General features: G+C 34.6%; 1 protein-coding gene across 4 annotated transcripts in view; it reads left to right on the top strand.

Annotated features, from left to right (window-relative positions):
• The window catches only part of Pcdh17 (protocadherin 17), a 93,811-nt gene extending 72,966 nt beyond the window's left edge, over positions 1-20,845 (top strand). For 2 of the 4 annotated variants that reach the window (XM_028878915.2, XM_028878907.2), the window contains exons 4-5: positions 1,335-1,418; positions 16,142-20,364. In XM_028878915.2, the coding sequence (XP_028734748.1) occupies positions 1,335-1,418; positions 16,142-16,824 (767 nt within the window). In that variant the 3' untranslated portion in view covers positions 16,825-20,364. Of the gene's footprint in view, positions 1-1,334; positions 1,419-16,141; positions 20,365-20,653 lie in introns of those variants that run through there. The other 2 variants (XR_005092146.1, XM_028878924.2) reach the window with 2 other exon arrangements.
• The last annotated feature ends 385 nt before the right edge of the window (positions 20,846-21,230 follow it).

Below are 21,230 nucleotides of genomic sequence, written 5' to 3'. Positions count from 1 at the left end.
GATTCTGTGTTTCATTTTCTGTGATGAATATTACATTCACACATGTCATGAGGCAGACCTTTTCAGGTGTTCCATCTGTTGTTGGAGTTGTGCTTTAAGAGTGGGAGAAAAATACACAAATTAAAAAGGAAGCTGGCAGGAGGTAGAGATGGGAAAATATGTGTAGGGCAATAGTGGAAAAAGTGTTTTAGCTCTTAATAACTACTCAACCTACTTTACCTCCGAGTCTGCATATTCTCATTCCAGGGGAGGGGGAGCACAAGATGTGGAACTTGTCGTGAAGCTAAGAAAATGAGATTGTTTAAAAAAAAAAAAAAAAAAAAAAAAAAAAGCGAAGTTACCTTTGCTCACCAGTAATCATTTATTTTTAGTTTTTTGTTTGTTTGTTTGTTTCTGGCAGGACTTTTAGGCAGCAATTGGTTCCATATATTCATTGCACATTTCAGTAATACAAAGGCAAAATGAAATGTTCTTTCTTTTTTCTTTATTCTAGGAAGTAGACCAATTGTACATGCCCATGATATACCTAAGTCAGAGACTCATAAAATGAAAAGCAAAAATATCAAAAGGAAAAATGTGTTGTATCTTTCTAAATTTATATTGTTATACTTTTCACATTTAACTAAAAATTACACTCAAAATTTAAACATATACAATTTTAAAATAAGTATTATATAGTATTAGGATATACATTTGGATGAAAGAGATACACATTGCAATATATAAATGTACCTTAGAAGGTATACATAAATATTTTTATACATTTCAGAATATATTTATATATATATATCACTAGATAATATATTAATAGATAACCATTACTAAAGTAAATCCATTCTTAAATATTAATTGATCCCTAAAAGCTAATTTATGCATAATATATTGTTTGGACTTCAGACAACATATATGGTGAAACTAATAGTAAAATGCAGTGAAAATTTGAACAAGCCTTGATCTGTGGGTGTTAGAAAATAGTTTTGGACTTTAATTTTGGTTATTTGCTGGTTTACATCTTCGATTCAGATAGAAGCCTACTTAGCTGAATACATGAACGTATCATCATACTGATAAGGGTTCTACTGACAGAGAGTCTGAGAGTTACTCTGTACTGTTTCCACCTCAGTTAAATGGAAATCTCCTTTAAAGTAATTTTTATGGGAAAAGCTCATCTTATGTAACAGGAATTGTCAGTGACCATAGCGTTTTGGAATTGATTGTTCTCTGGAATTTAATTTAAAAAATCAAATTGATAAGGAAGGATTCGTGATTCAGTTGGCCCTTTTTGTCCCACTTGGTCTTTCTATTTGTTAACTAAAAATATTTTATTTTTCAAGCATTCCCGACTTTGCTTTCCTTTGCTATCCTCACCCTACACACCATCACTACTAGACTTCAGTCTGTTGACCCGCTTCCTCCAGGTGAGCAATTTCTTCATCTGCTAGCTTTCTTCTCTGTCGTCCGAATTTTACTTGTTAGATGATGGCATTCCTCTGACTGTGCATTTGCCATGCAGAAATACAGATCTTAGTTCTTTAAAGGAAAAATTGTAGTGATTTGCATTGTCCCTACTAGAATTTCAGGAGGCGTTGTGTGCGTGGAGTCAAAGTGAGCATACAAATAATGCGTGAGATCAGGGTTTCTGTTGCTTATTATACTTCAGTGAGTTTAGTGGGCTGTTGACAATTATTTCGTATGTAAAATCTATTGGTTGTACCAATTTAGCATTGTAGACAGTATAGGTTTTGCCAAGTGAAAAAATTACACACTGCAGTGGCCTGTACAGGGAGGAGGGACTTGACTGTTACATATGTTGTGGGTGTAGAGCAATGTACTTCACAGCCACAGTCTGAAGAACTCTGTTTTGCCAGAGAACCTAGGTCCCCAAAATTCTTGTGTCTTTTTGGACAACCAGTTGCTGGTCATCTGAGATAAGACTTCTTTTATGGGAACTTATTAGAGGCTTTTTATGTACTACTTTAAAAAAATCTTTACACATCATTCTAATGTGAATTCCTAGAGGCAAGGCAGAATCCAATTCATATGAATTTGAATAGCTGGTGGAGCACAACATCACAACATTCTGAAGTGGAGGCAATTTGTCAATATATTCTAATCTCTCAGCATGCTCTGGATGTGATATAGATAATCTGAGCATAGTGAGGTTTGTCGTAGCTGGTCCAGCTGAGTGGAAAGCAGGAGGAGAATGGGGAGAAGTCTTAGTTCAACATACTATGTATATATTTCTATGTCTGGATTTGTATAGTCTCAGTACTGAATCATTTGAATGTATTAAAGAGACTTGATTGCTCTCTGAGTAGTTTAATCTCTGCATATGGGAAGGCCTAGTCACTGGAGAAAATGGTCATGTCAGGCTGTTGCTGTGTTGAAAAAAATATATAAAGGTATATTCTGGCAATGTATAAATCACTGTTAGTCTATTTGTGTTGCTTGACTTATGCCAGTAATAGAGAAAAGATTGCCTTATTTCCTGTATGGAAATGAATGGAAATTGGAGATAAGACATAAAGAAAATAAAGCCTTAAATGGATAACATTTGGTGTTAAAAATTATTCCTGTCTCTGATTTGGAGATTTTTAAGTTAAAGTTGAAAACTCAGGTTTGTGTTCATACCTACACATAGAGACATAGTCTATATAAAATCTTCACTTTTCCTTAAATAATTTAACATAAATAATTCCCTTAAATAATTGATTCATTTTAACTAGTATAAAAGGAAAGTTTTATTTTGTAATTTAGTACAAATTAATTTTAAGATTAATGTATATGCCAAAAAATATTCTTAGCTTTCAGAATACAAATTTCCATACCTTGTTCCCTATGTTTCCATGTACATTTTTCTCTTGAGCTGACATCCACATTGTGCTCAAGTGCATACCATATGTGTTATCAGGTACATAGTCACATATTCAAAGACATACGTGTATTTTGCATGATCATTGATGAATTTGAATTTCTGAGCTGACTGTGAGCTGTGACCAAGCACCAAGAACCCCAAAACTGTAGTTAGGCAGAAAAGCTTTACTTCCATATCCACTGGGTAGTGCTAAGCCTTTTACCTTAAGGAAAGATCCTTTCCATTCATTTCCAGGTGGTATAGGAATTTTATCCTGTTTGCAGAGAGTGCACATATATGCCTGTGTGCCTTACATTTAGTATCTTTTGGTGATAATTATGTGGCAAATTTAAAGTTATATTATCATTTCAAATATTTGCAGTTTGTTTTTGAATGTATCAATATCATCAACACAGTGAAGCCTGAAAAATCATCCATTAACATATATTATGTAATAAAGCTTCAATTTAGAAAACAATTGTGGAGGTTTACTGAATTTAACACTTTCCTAACATCTATGTGTTAGGAAACTACCATACATGATATAACCATTTACCTAACATTATAAAAATAATTAGAATATAAGCACTTTATAAATAAAAATATCTACTATCTTATATAAATCATTCATGCAGGTCCAATTGTCCATCTGTTTTCAAGGGTTTTAGAGTTATATACGCAACCAGCCAGGTAAAATAAATTCGGAAGAAAATTGTATCTGAATTCAAAATGCACATATTTTATTGTCATTATTAACTTACCAATTAGAATCACTATTTAGAAAGTATTTACAGTTCTAGATATCTGAAGTAACCTAGAGATGATTAAAGTATGCAGGTGGATATGCATAAGATTTATCAGAAGTGATCTCATTTTTATGAGATTGAGAAATGGCTTTCTACAGGGCATATCAGGTGCTCCATGGATACCAAGCAGGAAGTCTACCACTCTTTCTGTTGTATATGCAATAAGGAAATAAGTCATGTATATAAAAACAAATTATAGCAAATACTACGTCATTTATTTTTATAAGGTGTATGTAAATATATTTAATTTTTAATAATAAAATATGCTTATTTAGTAAATAAAGAAAAATGGGCAGGAAGTTTCTATCTACCAGCTACTGCCAGTCTAATATTATTTTCCAGTTTTCAGTAATTCTACAAATACCTAGATTTGTGTCTTTCATGCTCATATGCATTTTTATGAATTCAATAAATGAACACTAACAGTTTACTAGAAAACTACCAAATACAATAGTTAAAATTATATTCCATTTCAAGGTGAGCCTAGGGATTTGATTTGGGAAAATTATAGGCTAAGGAATATACATACCTGAAGCATATAAAGTAAGGCATGGATGAATTTTAGGTGAGAATAGACTGCTATACAAATTTATGTTGTTTTCTCCTTTGAGCAGAAATTTTGTGATTCCATCTCTGTGCTCAGTAGTTTTCCATATTCTGTCTGACTTTTGTAATGTTATTTCTAAAATAATTTTAGGCTTTAGTTGGGAGATTGCTACAGTTTTATGACATTGCAAGGAGATTTGCTTAAGGCTGCAGGCAGTTTGCTTGTCACTTCCCAGTCTGCTGCCCTTTGTAATATACTGAATAGATATCTTTCTACTAGAGGATGAAGACGGGGAAGGAGGGAGGGAGAGAGATTAACAACATTAACATGCAGGAATTTCTTTTCCTGTGCCTAAAGCTTTATGTCAGCCTGATTATGGAGCACTTTCAACACTGAGTAGGTAAAATGACTTGCCCTTTTGGTGAGTACCAAGGAAATAATGCAACAACAACAACAACAAAACCAGATCACTCTTTCTTAAGATGGAGCCTACAGCTTTAGAGGAGAAAAATTCAAGTCCAACATGCCTGAATTAGCAAAGAACATCCTAATGAATTCTCCCTGTGAGGTCAATATGAATTTGTTTTTTAAAATTAGATTTAGATTACAAGGCTGAAACTTAAATATGTTCTCATGTCGTTTTGAATTTGTTTTCCTGGTACTACTGCTCAGGGGAAATATGTTTCCCTTTAATCATCTCTTCTTTGTTCTGGATGTGGTTGATTATCAATTAAATCAGAAGTGCTCTCTAAGATAAGAACAAGTTTAAAACCCCATTGCAGATAACTTCTGGTGTGTGGGCTGCATTACACATGGAATTGTCAGGAGCTTTTGGCCCTTGGTTGGTTGCATAGCGCCCCAGCCTACTAGGCCACATATCTTTGCTCTCTGAGTTTCCTGACCTTTCCTTTTCGGCCTCTTCATCTCTTCAGTGTGTCTTAATGATTACAGAATATTAAATCTGTTACTAGAAAAAAAGGCTTGTCCTTGCCAGTAAAATCCATTACAAGAAACATTTCAGTATATTTACTCTAGAACATGGAAATTGAATCTATTGATTTTACTTAAATTTTCGTGCTTGGGATGACCCAACCGTGCATGATAAAAACATTTGCTTCCAATAAAACTACAGCATGCTTACAGGTACTAACAACAGATGATTTCAGGAAAATATTCCAAGAGGACAGGAAAGTTTTCTATATCTCCTGTTTTTTTTAACAATTTTTTCATTTTTAATATTTTTGATTTTAGTGTTAGTGATAATGGTGATGTTAGCTGGCTAGTGATAGGTGAATTGTTTTAGTGAAATTAAGTTGAAATTGTTGAGATTCAAACATCCAATATCTCACTCTGAATTAACCTTTAGATACTATCTAACACTCTATTAGAAAAATTTCCTTTAAGACAATACAATTTAGTGAAAGTACATGTTTCTTATGATTTATGTGTGTTGTGAGAGTGAACATGCACTTGAAAACACACCCGTGACCAGGCAGTGGTGGTACACACCTTTAATCCCAGCACTGGGGAGTCAGAGGCATGTGGCCAGGTTTGAGGCCAGCCTGGGCTACAGAGTGACTTCCAGGAAGGGCTCCAAAGCTACACAGAGAAACCCTGTCTCAAAAAAACAAAAACAAAAACAAAAAAAAACAAACAAAACAAACAAACAAAAACAAAAACACAAAAAAAGAAAACACACCAATGGAGGATGCTTCATTTTGCTTTTTATCCTTAGTAGAGATGAATTATTATTATTATAGGAACTGTTTCATGTATATAAACACACACACACACACACACACACACACACACACACACACACACACACACACACACTTTGAAAATACTGATGTGATATAAGTAGGGCACCTATCTGCTCATTTGGAATTATATCCATCTCATTCAGCAACTGAAAACTTACCTGTCTCTGTCTCTTTTAGGATGTCATTGAAAGATAATCTAAGCAATTAAAATCTTTCTTAAAAATCCATCCTTTAAAACAGCTATCTTCTTTTGAAAGATGTTGATTGGTCCATAAGTAATAAGCAGAAGATTAGCTACCTATGACTTAACTCTTTTTCTATGGAAGCTAAGAGTGACATTGATTCTGTTGACTTGTTTCTAGAAATTGAAAACAAAGACATGCTAGAAATGAGCTGAACAACAGGATTTAAATTGGTAAATAGATGTACTTCCCCAAAGAAATCAGATAGCAGGCATGAAAGAGAGAGAGAGAGAGAGAGAGAGAGAGAGAGAGAGAGAGACACTAATAAGACTATCTTGTTTGCTGCTTACAGAATTTGGCTTAATGGGCATGTTTTTATTGACCTTCCTTACAGGATTACCACTTTGCTAGGAAGATGACTTGAATCTTAAATGTATTCATCCATGTCATCAGAAATGGTGCCATTATCAGAGATAGGGTTAGCTTACAGAGGCAATAAAGGCATAAGGAAAGCATCCTCCGGGAAGACAAAGAATAGTAGCATATTTACATAGTCTCTAGTCTGAAGTTCACACAATTATTTAAGTTGCTAGAATTTAAATTTGTCCTTGTAAACTAAACAGCTTTTGCTAACTATTGCATACCAGAGCTTAGGTTTCACACCGAATGTAAATTAGGTTCTTCTGGAAACATCTTAACTCTTTCAAGACCCAACAATTAGGAAGACATTAATTTATATGTAGATGGCAGCTTTCTGATAGAGTCTGAAATATAAAGGCAGCTAAGTTCAAACAAAGGAGAAGCTTACTCAATTTACACAACACTGCCACAGAAGACAGAAAAATAAAAGGACAGTAAGAGAAACCTGTATGTGATGAAGTGTAGGCCTCCCAGATACTCACTAATTTCATAATTTAAAAGGATTATTTAAATATAGGTTTTGATTTCAATAGCAGTCTCACTGGTTATTTTTTTTTAATAGGGAAAGTATTCAGACCTATAAATTTGAGTGAATAATATTGCCAGGCAAAATTTCTTTTTTTATCATTTAAAATTGATATCTTTAGAACTTGGGATTTTTCTACAGACATGGTATTTAACAAATGGATCTGATGTTACTCTAAGCATTGTATATATCATAGGAACAGAGAGCATCTATGTAAAACTTGGATACTTCTGGATCAGTCTGCAGACTGACACTACAGGCACCGAAACAAATGATTTTAAATTATGTAAAGTAATTGTTCCTATTGCAGATCACTAATTGGCTTTGGAAACTTTTAAATTTAACATTCCTTCCTACCACGGCCTCTTGTTCTCCTTTGGAAATATATATTGAATTGTATATTGTATGGTGAACTGAAAAATATGTATACTATGGTCTTCCTCAACTGTCATAATTGTTTCTTTCTTTTTCTTTCTTTCTTTCTTTCTTTCTTTCTTTCTTTCTTTCTTTCTTTCTTTCTTTCTTTCTTCCTTTCTTCCTTCCTTTCTTTCTTTCTTTCTCTCTCTCTCTTTCTGTCTTCTTTCTTTTTACTCAGAATCATCCTTTTTCTTTTCTTTTGTTTTTTATTAAGAAAATGTTTTCATTCATTTTACACACCATTTAAAGATCCCCTCTTTGCTCCTCCCACCCCCCAGCCTCCCTCCCTGCAACTCACCCCCCACTCCCTCCCACAAGAAGGCAAGGCCTCCCATGGGGTTGCACATCCAGTAGACATAATTGTTTCTTAAGGCAAACGGATGAACCAAAATAAATATTTGGGCACAATGATGGACCATGCAGATTATTGGGAAAGTCATTACATTTTTTTTTTATCTGAAACTGAAATGCTTATTTTGGTGAAAAATTTTAAAGGCTTCTTGTAATTGTTTATTCCTATTGATTTCAATTATCTGCATTATTGGAGAGAGTTCAGAGATTCATACTGTTGCCTTATTTGAGATTATTCTTTCTCTTATAGATACTTTACTTTCTAAAAGGTTTTACTTCTTTATATATGTAATCACATATATGAAAGCTGGTTGGTGATCATGGAATATTAGAGAAAGATAGAGGTTAGAATGGGAATAGGAAACATTTATCTGATGCATGATTACAATCTATATTGGATCTATACTGAAAAATGAAAAAAAAAAAGTTATTTGAACCCAAAGACTTTAAGATTGTCTTTAAATCAGGAGAGGTAGCATAGTAAAATGGAACCTGATTAGCAAATATTTGGGAACAGAATGACCATGCCTGAGAACAGTTCTGGGAACAGTGTATCATGGTTCTGTTAAAGATAGAAAGATTTGAGATGAAAGCCTTTTGAAAACCATGCTGATTGGGATAATATTGTTCTTAGTGCATCTAAGTATTGTAGGGTCATAAATAGTGTTCATTATCTTCCCCATTAAAGGGTCAGATACTTCAGAAATCTTACAAGACATGTAGTCAACTGCTCAACCAGCTTTGTGCTGCATGTCTGCTGACCTGAGTCAATAATCTCATTCAGAACTTTTCTATTCTATTTCCAGGTGCTAGCTAATTTTACCACCATGGTTATTTAACTTTATTTTTTATTATTGTTTGGTGATGCAGCATACATTCTTAAACTGATAAAGCTAATCTCTCATAGTTCCTTGAAATGTACATTTCTATGTGGCTATTGTTTCTGTTTCCACTTCTTTACCTGGAACACATTCTTCTAAAACTCCGTATCAGTGCTATTCATCCTTTGAATTGAAGATCAAATAGCATCTTTTGTATAAATTCCTTCATGATATTATTATCTATACCATTCTCCAGATTTCTGTACCTTGGCATTACTATGACACAGTTCAAAATGTAATTGTTCATGAATCATTTCTTTTATGTGTAATTCAAATCTACTGCATACTTTCTTGAAATTTAAGCTCCTTGGGGATGAGTTAAAATGTCACAAACTTGTGAATTTAAAAGTGGTTCATTTGCCATAAACCAATACCTGTTATAACATCTAGACATAAAGTAGTTGCTTAATACATTGATACATAATGAATCGTCAAGCACAACAATCTTTAAAGAAATTGAAGAAGCATGCAGAGCTCATGCACCCACAGAATCTCTATGTTGGAGCACTGGGATTATACTGTTTTGCTTTTTGTGGTTCTGCAACAGTCCTTTTCTCAAAGCATATGCAAACCCATATCTGTGTACTATACTAAGTCTGAGAGCCAGTTCTCCTAAGGGTACCTGTTAGGAAAGAGATGGCTCCATTTAGCTGTGTCTTCACATCCAAGCATCTGCTGGTGCCCCAGGTGATAGATGGGCCTACATAAACAGGACTAAGGGAGGAGGGCAACTAAATTTTAAATGATAATCTCAAAGAAGTGTGCCGTGGGACACACTTTTATTTGTGCCATAAATTTCCACTGTGTGGTTTAGAATCTCATTGTTTTATATACCAAGTACTTTGATATCAAATTTCCTTATATTGTTTTATACTTGTTCCGTAACATAAATTTCATTTCAATTTATCTCAGCTTTTCTTCATCTCTTTGCACTTGCTATGCATTATATATATACTAAAAAAGCTACTCTGATAGGCATTTTATTATGTCCAAGAGGTCACAGGCACTTAAAACCATCCCTGAAGGTGAGCAGGTGCATTAAATAGTGAGGGCTACTGCACCAAGCAGCTCCAAATACCCAGCTGTGATCAGATTCACTTGAATAATATAGGCCAGTGGTTTCTGGTGTCTGAATGCATCCGTGGCAATACATTTAGAAGCATTGTGCGATGCAGGTGCACGCTTGAGGATTGGTGCTTCAGTGCTGCCACGGTTTGACTATTTGATGGTATTATAATAACCTCCTCTTCAAAATGTGCTCTCTGCCTATCTAAAGCAGATAGAATGGCATCTCACAACTAAAATAAAGTCTGGAAGCTGAGTTGGCTGTGCATTCAGCTAAAGTATGAGTGCTTCTTTCACTGTATTTTTGTCGTGTGAATTATGTTTCTAAATTCTTATCATTTATGGATAATTATTAGAAAATAATTACACTTATTGTTTCTTTTTTTCCCTTTTATTTTATTTTACAATACCATTCAGTTCTACATATCAGCCACTCACTCCCTTGTTCTCCCCCCTCCTGCCCCCCTTATTGTTTCTAATAGTAAGGCTTTCTCCCCCCACTACACACAACCATTAAATCACTTCAGTGTGAACAAGAACCTCCTGTAATGAGTAGATTGTAATATGATATTTTATTTATTTCATCAGAACTAAAATGCAAGTTAACACCTTACCTCCACCTATAAACAATATAGCCCCTTGTGCTCAAATGAGAAATACAAGAAATACAAACAGTGGAAGAAAGATTGTCTAGCTAAGTAAGTGATTGGTTTTCCCACATCACAATGTTCCATCCCCATTCTCCTCTTCTCTTGCATAATACTCATGCCACATTTAGTAAAAGGTGGTTAAAATAAAGCAAGTGAGTTGCATGAGTACTTGTTAAGAAAAACTGTACATCTAATACAGCTACATTATCATAATTTTGTGTACTAAAAGGAAAAAGAACAGTCTTTGAGGCAACATATCTTTACTTCACATTCTTCAGGATAATATTGAAAGTGAAATCTGTATTCCATTCATAGGCAGGAAGAGTGAAACAAGGTTTATTTTTATCAAATATTCTAGTAAATGGGGTCACATAAGTTATAACTGGAATTAATTTGTATGCGTATAAATTGTTAAGATCCTAGTTGTTTGTAATGACTCACATCATCACCACAGACTCTAGGGATTTATAGAATGGCAAAGGGAAGTGAATTAATAATAATACAGCCAAAAAAGGAAAAAAACCCACTGTTTATGTTAGAGAAGTGTCATTTCACAGGATGTTACAAGTCATGCCAACTTAGTGAAAGAAAACTTGCTTTATTAGGTTTATTCAACTGTTTTTTAACAAGATTTCCAAGTTGGCAATGATAATTTTTTTTTCTGAAATGTAAGAATATATTTGAAGAAATTGCAATGTGTTTTGTTCATAGAGAAGCATGTACACCCTGATATGTGCATTTATGCATATGCACTAAAGAGAGAAAAGAGAAACAGCAGGCTGATGTATGGAGCTCCATGCCCTGATTTGCATTCAAAGGCCTTGTTTTGCCAAGGTTTGCAGGTAGATGAGAATCCGAGATGGATACTATGTTTAGTTTCTGTAGAATTAGTTTAAAGAGAACCATGCCAGCTAGAAATATAGATTAATGCCTATTCCACTTTCCAGACAGCTAATAGGTATTATGGAAACTTACATTGGTCAAATAAGGTAAATTAGCAATATAAAATGAGAATAAAAATGGACTTCCATTTATAGAGTGATCTACTTGGAAACAACTCTAATTTTAAGACGTTCTAAGAAACACTACCAACAACTGCTGTAATAGAAGAGCATGTGTCTATTTAAAGCTGTTTACAAAACAGAAATAAAAGCATCTCAGTAGTCACAAAACACAGAAGCATTCTAAATACCAATCCCCACAAACATAGCACTGTGAAACTTCCTCACTGACACTCTGTTTTATAGACAGGTTTTCAAACATCTGTGTCACAGATATTACTACATCATTTATATATATATATATATATATATATATATATATATATATATTATGTGTGTGTGTGTGTGTGTGTGTGTGTGTGTGTGTGTGTATTTTTAAGTAGATCAGAGTGGGATACTGAATGCATATGCTAACTCTGATGCTAGAAACTCTGTGTGTGTGTTTTCTCAGCGAGAAGAACATGCAAACTTTGGAGGTAGCAAGTAAATCTGAAACCAAGAGCAGGGAATTTTTTTTTTTTATGTCCTCTACTACTTCCCTAAATGGTATCAAGTTAATTGCTAAGTATTTTTTCTTAGGTGTGCTGTCTAGCGCTTTAAAGACAAGGGAATAAGTTTAAACCTATGATTCATGATAAGTTTCTGACTGAGAGCAAGACAGAAAAGAATAATGAAATAGTTTCACTACGAATTAAGATTTCTTTGGCTGATTATTCAACAGGTTTTTCTCTATAGTAGACAAAACACACACACACACACACACACACACACACACACACACACTAATGGCATAACAGAGAATCATCTGAGTTTTGCAAAATACTTACATTTGACAAAAGTTCAATTTTCTTTGCTGACCCTTGCTGGCTCCAACGTCTTGACTTTTAGTTTTACTGTTCATTGTAGTTGCCGACATCTTTCACTGAGCTTAGGAATGGCTAAGTATGTCTAATGATGTAGTGACATTCCAAGATTAAATTCTGAGTGTAAAAGGTAAATCCTGTCCTTTCCACTAAGGATGATAAAAGTCCAAATATTTAAGTGTATTGTGTTTAATTATAAAAATATAAAGTTAAATATAATTAAGTTATTGATCTACTCCCTGATTTCACACTCAACTATACAACAAAGGTGATAATTAAATTGTCATGTATTGATTTTTCTTTACTTTTCTATATCTATCTATCTATCTATCTATCTATCTATCTATCTATCTATCTATCATCTATCTACCTATCTACCTATTTATCTATCTTTGTTTCTTTCTTTGTTTTTTGTTTCTTTCTCTCTTTTTTTTTTTCAGACAAGCTCTTACTATGTGGCCCAGACTAAAATACTGAACTGGCTGTCCTCCTACCTCAGCTTCCTGAGTGGTGGTTATATGGCATACATACATACATACATACATACATACATACATACATATCTCTACATTTGGAGGGTATGTAGTCCAGAGTCCCAGTCCAGACTTTCCTGAAATTCAGAATTTCCCTACCTCACTATTCCAAGTCATAAAGTTATAGGCATCTACCACCACATTTAGCTGAAAATGAATCTTAACACCAAGTAAATGATTGAAGCTACTTGTTTGTCATGAGGTGTTTCCTTGAATTAGATACGTAAGAGATCAGACTCTGTAACTTCTATTCATTATTTGTCGATATTCAGAATTTTGTCTGATGTTGTTGTTTGTTTGTTTGTTTTTTATAATGCCTCAGTTTCTGTCATGTGGATTCCTTTAGGTCTCTGCAGTTTTTTCTAGAATGACCACATTCTTTGAAAGGGTAAACACATTGTGTTGAAGCAAGGATGACAATAAATGTGAATTATTTCTAGGTAATCTCAAATTAGAAGGTAAATTGGAGTAGATCAACTTTGTTGTGAGATCTTCTTCCCAGGGCTTCTCTACTTGTCTAACACAAATACCAGATCTATATAAATACAGATGATGTGCTTGTCCACAGTCTCCAATTTTGAAGTTTTATTATTCCATGTGTCTTTTCTTGGATCATTCCTTCCAAGATACAAAGAACAAATTAATTATATTCTTTTGTAACTATAATGTCTGACAAAATACTCTTATGCTTTTCTTTATTATATATTGTGTTTGTGGTGTGTGGCCCCTATCCTCCTACTGGATGAAGCCGTGTTTTAAATGTACACCTTCCTAACAGCGTTCTTTCTCTTCATATTCCTCTATCACTCCTCTACCTTTACCTCTCTCCTTGTCTAAATCCTTTGCGTTCTTTTCCACCCCATCTTTTCCTACTTCCTTCATCCTTCCTTTTACTATTCACTCTTTCCTTACTTTCAACTGTTTCAATTTGCCTGATACTTTCTTTCTAGCTAACTATTCCCTGAGTATAACCATGCCTTTTTCATACCTACCCATTTGTTTGTTTATTTATGTTTATTCAGGAAGGTTCCACTCATGAATTCTTTCTTGAACTTTGGCAGTGATAGTTTACTTTATGCTCATAGTTTCTGCTGTTAATATAAAAATGCCATTCGATTTTCCTCACTGTCTCTGAACTGCTGGCATCAAAATTACAGTCTAAGCACAAGGTGAATAGCTAGTAATGTATCATAATCAATACTCAAAATTTGCTCCCCTGAATGTGACATAAAGGAGTCCAGCCTAAAGCTGCGATGTGCAGCAGTGAAGCGCAAACAGCCATTTTTATGTTGACGGTTACAAATTCAGGGTCGATTCACATTTTCTTAAATCTGCATTAGTCTATCTCTTTCTCTGACCTTAAATCCATGTTGAGTTCATTCAGTGCTGGTTATTTAAGTAACTGAAATGGAAGTCCAGTCAATATTGAAATATAAAACCATGCCGGCAAATTTCAAAGACTATATTAGTTGTAAATCATTTTAAGATAAAATGCCTGGCTCTAAAGGATACAAAAGATTAACAAAGTTATATGATAGCCATTCAGGTTAGGTAACAAAAATACCTGATGCTGAATCTTTGAGACATTAAAAATACATTTTAATCTGAGCTCTGATTTAAATACATGTCTTTCCACAGTGTTCAGGGTGGGGGGTGTCTAGGTTCTTCTCAAGTAGTTCAAGTTCCTCTTAGCAGGCATCCAATCAGAGACTGTCTTACTCTGTTGGTGAATAATTCAGTCTATTCCTCAAGATTCTTGCCTGCTTTACATAATAAATTAAAAATGTAATACTGCATTTATTCCAAGGAAAATATTTCTGTAAAAATGACAAGTTAAAATAGATGCAAGCAAATTAAATATATCTAAAAAGTCCACAAGTGTAAGTTTCACATACTATGAGATATCACAACATTTTGTTTTGTCAAGGTGTCACTCTGATACTTGGTAAAGTAATAATTATTTCATGGCTCAAACTTCTTGTGGTAAAATAGTTTGTAGGTGTGTTTGGGTGATTGATAAGTTCTTTATGGGCTTTAAATATAAAAATCAAATATTTTGCATGACTTTGAAACATTACCACACAAATCATTTTAAATTTGCTGTTTCCTATATTATATATTGTTTGTAGACTTCTCTTTCCTTGCAAAATACACCATTTATTTGTAGGGATCATCTAGCATCAATTAAAAGACAATCCCTAGGGCTCCTAAATGTGTAGGGAATTCTACTCCCATCACATAGAAATAAATTGTAAATATCCTCTTCTCCTAGTAGAAGTCCCTGATCTAAAATGCATCATTAAACAAAAGGGAAGCAACCATCCACAGAGGAAGGAACAATTGAGAAGATGTAATTCAAAGACGTGATTGAAAATATTGAAGTCAATGGGAAGTTCATAGCTACCATCAGAACAATGGCATCATACTTCATGTTTCCTTGTCAGCATCTTTAAAATAGTAATCATTAAATAATGCCTTATATAGACTCTCCATACCTCTATTGGCAAAAGAAAGAAGTACAAGTTCTCACACAAAACATTAATATTTAGGATAGGAAATCATGAAGTGTCGTTATTCTGAAATATACCTGTTGATTAAATCCATTTTCATCTACTTACACCAAAAATAAAAACCGAAAGTGAAGGAGATGCAAAACAAGATCTTCATGCTCATATAATAAGGCAGGAAAGTGTCCTTTTGACAAGCTTATTCATGACACAGACTGATAGAAAAAATCCATTTGCCACACTCAGTAGAAAAAAAATCAGCTTAGGATGCAACCCTTTTATTTCATGACTGTCACCAAAATAACAATTACAAGTAAAATAAGGATGAAATATTTTAAAAGCACCTTAGCACTTATTATGGAAAGTTGTGATCCACTCTTTACCTATTATTTGATTTAACAAAATGAATCCTGATCAACCTTTTTGAAGTTCACTGTTTCTAGGACCGGCTACATAGAACAAAGACTAGAACCTCAGGGGATTAGGTTATAGTGATGCTGTATTCCACTGAGAATCATTCTCCAGTGACCACTTTTTACTTCTTCCCAGGCTATGGGAATTCGTTAATATCTGGAGACTAGACTTAAATAAAACCATTGTCTCAACCAGCAGGTTTATGCAACCATCCTGAAATGTTTTAATTATTGTTTTCTTTTCCTTTTTAATTAAGAGACCAGAGGTCAAGCAAGCCCACTGAGAGCTGAGCACAGCCTCAAGTAGAAATGTCAGAAAAACTCTAATGATTGGATTTGTCGTTTTCTCTTTTGTTTTGCAGAACCGGAAGAGTGCATTAATTGCACAGATGAATGCCGAGTGCTTGGTCATTCTGATAGGTGTTGGATGCCACAGTTCCCTGCAGCCAATCAGGCTGAAAACGCAGATTACCGCACAAATCTCTTTGTACCCACAGTTGAAGCTAATGTTGAGACTGAGACTTATGAAACTGTGAACCCCACTGGGAAAAAGACTTTTTGTACATTTGGAAAAGACAAGCGAGAGCACACTATTCTCATTGCCAATGTGAAACCTTATTTAAAAGCCAAACGTGCCCTGAGCCCTCTCCTACAAGAGGTCCCCTCAGCATCTAGCAGCCCCACCAAGGCATGCATTGAGCCTTGCGCCTCCACAAAAGGCTCCCTGGATGGCTGTGAAGCAAAATCAGGGGCTCTTGCCGAAGCGAGCAGTTCCTATCTGCCCAATGACAGTCAGTATCTGTCACCCAGTAAGCAACCAAGAGACCCTTCCTTCATGGCTTCTGACCAGATGGCGAGAGTCTTTGCGGATGTGCATTCCAGAGCCAGCCGGGAGTCCAACGAGATGGGAGCCGTGCTGGAGCAGCTTGATCACCCCAACAGAGATCTGGGTAGAGAATCCGTCGATGCGGAAGAAGTTGTGAGAGAGATTGATAAGCTCTTGCAGGACTGCCGGGGAAATGATCCTGTAGCTGTGAGAAAGTGAGGGGGAAAGGCATTGGCATTTTCTTGTCTCTTCTGTTGATTTAAAAAATGATTACTCTCGGTGACAACCCATTTTACAGGGATGGAAAAGGACCAATGCTGCTTTCAGGCTTTTAGTGAACATCTGAAGTGCCCACAAGTATGTTCTTTTCACTGCTGTTTCTTTTACAGAAATAACAATGGTTTTGACCAAACTTATATTAGGACAGAATTAATGACGCGTAAGGCGAAACAAGAAAAGAGAGAGAGAAGAAACTGGAGAGAAGAAAAAGGAGGATGAGGAGACAAGTTACCTTTTGACAATCTGTTAGGAAGGTATACAACGTGGGACTTAAAATGTTTCTGATCACTCTAAGACTCCTCCGAGATCGATGCTGACTTAACTGTTTACCTATAAACCCCATAAAAAGCAGGGTCATATTTGTTATCTGTGGTGGATTTCTAGCTGACATCACAGGCTTCTACTGAAAGTCCTGAAAAGACCTTGCAGTAGTCCAAGCTACACCAAACATTAACACATATTTGTGGTAAACATTTCTGTATAAAGTACCTGCCAAGCATAGAAACACAAAGACCATTCCATATCATTAGTCAGAAAGCAAAAAAAAACATATATATATAATAATAACAAAACAGAAAAAAAATACAACAACAAAAAACCTTGGTCATTTGTAAGACACTTCATGTCGTATAAAAGTTCAATGTAAAAAGATATAGTCCGTGTTGTCCTGAACACATGTAGACCTATTCACTTCATTAAAGAAGAAAATTTGAAGACTTTAAAATGTCTATTTAGCATTTTAGTGTCCAACAAAGATATAAATGGTGGTTAGTTTGTTTTACATTGGAGCAATTCTGAATTATGGTTATCATTGAGTGGTAATACTGAGAGAAAATTAACATAACTGAAATATTTTATTCATTCTTGGACACTAAAATAGCTCAGGAAAGTGAAAAAAGTCTTAGACATAACAAATCACATGGCCATTTAAATGTGCAGATGTAAGAAGATTCAATGTGTTTACATCAAATGACATATTTTTATTGATTTATTGCAGATTTCGTGCATATGAGCCAAATTGTTGAGTGTATAAGAGCTATATTGTGTATTTTATTAAATTAATATATAGTTGTGTTGCAAAAATATTTGGGCTTATATTGTAAATGGCAAGTGTTGCCTCGGTAGCTGTCGAACTCTATGAGTTTTGTTTTTTCCTGCTTCCTTTTCCCCATGGAGCGTGGGAAGCAGTGCCTCGGAGCAAAGTCTCTTGTTTAATGTATAGTCTACCAAGTACTACAGTACGTAATTCTGTTCAAAATGTGTTTGAGTGAGCTGATGGAACTAACTGAAAGGTCAAAAAAAAAAATACATCTGTCAGTCATAGTTCTGTGCAAGTCTTTGTAGAAGCTTTGATTAAAGTCATGCTAAATCATGAGAGTTACATTTGTACCAATACCTGAAACTCATTTACCATGTTTTCAGTAACATAAAGCTCTGCCTATGTAGATATCATAACATGGATTGGTTCTCAAAAGTATCTTCAGTGGTTCAGGTGTGTGTACACATCGTATTACTAAACATGACAAATGTTTTAATGCATGTGTGGTACCAGTGCTGGTTCTATGCATTGTGTACTGTGTTTCAAGAGGTCTTGGTCTTAACAAAATTTGTTTTCCTTTATCTCAGTGCTCTTCTGCCTCCTTTTATTGGTGTCCTTTGAGAACAATACCTTTTATTCCATCACTTGGTTGCACCTTTTCTTGTGACATTTAGCAAGTTTCCAACCTACTTCCTTCTTAAGCTATGACAACTCTAATTTCAGGAATTGGGAAAAATAAAATTAGCACTCACAGAAGTAGTAGCAGATGGAGAAAAGCCTTGATTGACATTTTCCTTCAGCATTAAAATCTTGTTTTTGGCATTTAACAGCTTCATGGCAAACAGTTTGAGCCCATACCTTGGAAAATGTGGTGCTGAGTTAAATAAAGGCTGTTTGTGCACTGGAACAGAAAAAAAAAATGATTATTTACAAACTGGGAGAGAATTTTGTGCCTTCTTTTCTGGCCACTAAGCCAGTGTAGAAACAGCATAAATGTCATAAAATCCTTATACTAAAAACAGAAGGAAAAGCAAAACAAACATTGAACTAAATTAGGTTTGTAATTTAAAAAAAAAAAAATCTGCTGGAAGTGTTTCCACCATTTCACGAAAGTTTTAGATTGTACCTCACTCGCAAAATTGCTCTAAGGGTGAGAATGGGTGACTCCTATCAGCCTTATTCTCTTGAGAACTGCATTTGGTTCTTGGTAACAGCCTTTCCACAGCTCTACTCTTGCTTTTTGTTATCTGTAAATGTTTAAATTAGAAAAGAAGGGATCTTGTACATGTGAAACCCAATTGACACTATATTTTGGCCAACTTATGTATCTCCAGTGTGTTGTCTCTGTTCTATGATGTTACTTTTTCCAGGAGACTACAAAATGACTTAGCTTGATAGATAGTTGAAAGTTGATGGAAAACTGTTTCCTTTTAGTCTTTCCAAGCTCTGCCTCTCTCACACTCTTCAGATAACCACGTAGTAAAATCTAAAGCAGTGTGCAAGTAAGTTCAACACACACACACACACAAAAATAGGTTTATTTTTAAAAATTTCCTAATTCTAAGTAACAAGCTGTTCAATGTATTGTCAGTGTCTGACGACACCACAACACCATGCGAGTCTCGAACTTGATTGTGCCAATATGTGAGGGATTGACTTGAAGCTGCCACCAGTAATTTACTAGTGTTAGCTGTTTAATATGTTATCTGGATTTAGTAGTGATTATTTATTTACAAGTTGGTGGTAGTTTAAGTCAGGACTCTGAGTTTTTATAGTTAAGGGAATCTTTCTTTTATTCATCTCCCTGGGACCTGCCTTTACCACAGAACTCTGGTGCTTGGCTTCCAAGGAAACCTTTGTGATGCCAAAATCATACCTTTGGGGAACAATGTCTCTAATGGGTGGTATATCATAAATAGAGTTGAAGGGGTTTCTGGAATTTAGAATGCTTTACACACACACACACACACACACACACACACACACACACACACACGAAAAATAATGTCTTTTAAGTTTAGAGCTATTCAAGTAGAGGAAAACTACATTTTGGAAATTTTAGTAAAAGACTGAAAAAACTAAAAAATGCTTAATGGTGAACTGCAAATAAAACTTCAGTAATGAAATCGTTTCACCATCTGTTAATAATGAAAATGTTTTCTTTAAAGTTCAAAACAGTAAGAATCAGTGTTATACTATATCATTAGTAAACATTGAAGAGAAATATCTTATGTAATCTCAAAGAAGGTTTTCACATTTTTTCTTTATCCAATGAATTTATCCCTATTGCAAACAACATATAAAAATTGGACCCTGTTTCTTATATTCACTGAATCATTGGGTGAGAAATTGATTGCTCCTTTCCCTAAATTAACTGAGTGCTTGTAAAACATAACTTTCCTTTTAAGGGTGTAGGCACTGTTCAAATTAAAAAAAAAAAAGCACCATAAAAGATAGTCATGTAGTAATGAGCAGTATGCTTTATGAGAACCAGGTTAAAAGCTGTTTGTTGTCTAATGGAGTGGAAGTTGCTGGGGTCAACAACTAGACTAAGGACCAGCATAATATATATCTACTCATTATTGTCTAATTATATTCTTTTGACAGAGAGACAACATTTATCAGAGCATTAATTCCATGAGCGTTTTGGCTATCAAGATGTGTTGATTTGAAACATAATTGAATGAGACCTGATTAAAGTCTGACTCTCCTGTCCCCGGTGTTTTGCAGGTTAGCTATTTCCATTTCTCAATCCCATCACTTCATAAGGCTCTTCCTGCACCAAGTGATTGGTGGACAAGGACAACAACAACAAAAGCAGCATACATTGTATGGATTTATCTCAACGCTATTGTTTAATGGCTGTGTTTCATGTGACCTGTCTGGAAAATGAGGACTCCGAATAAAAAGCTATTACTAATAGTGGTGTTGCCTTCCCTTGAATTCATTAACACAGAAGTGATACATTCCACACTGCACACCACAAAGGACCCTAGCCATAATTATTTTTAGAAAAACAAATATGGTATTACAATTGTCTTTGCTAATTATCTGCTTTCCCATAAAATGAGATTTAAAAATTACTTAATAATATCTGTCATTTGTTTCTAACAGGAGTGAATTAACTTTCTTTCACACATCTTGGATAAATGGGTCAGTCAAATAATTACCATGAAACCATGACTCATAGATTCTTACACCTTTCATTATTTACATTTACATTATTTACAATAATTTGATACAAGATCCCAAAATTATTCAGAGAAGTCACTTGATAAAACTCCCCAATATCTCATATGAATGATGA

Source organism: Peromyscus leucopus, chromosome 9, assembly GCF_004664715.2.
Source record: "Peromyscus leucopus breed LL Stock chromosome 9, UCI_PerLeu_2.1, whole genome shotgun sequence".
In the NCBI taxonomy this organism is placed as follows: Eukaryota; Metazoa; Chordata; class Mammalia; order Rodentia; family Cricetidae; genus Peromyscus; species Peromyscus leucopus.
Note: the sequence above shows the minus strand (reverse complement) of the source record. Positions and strands in the feature narration are given on the sequence as shown.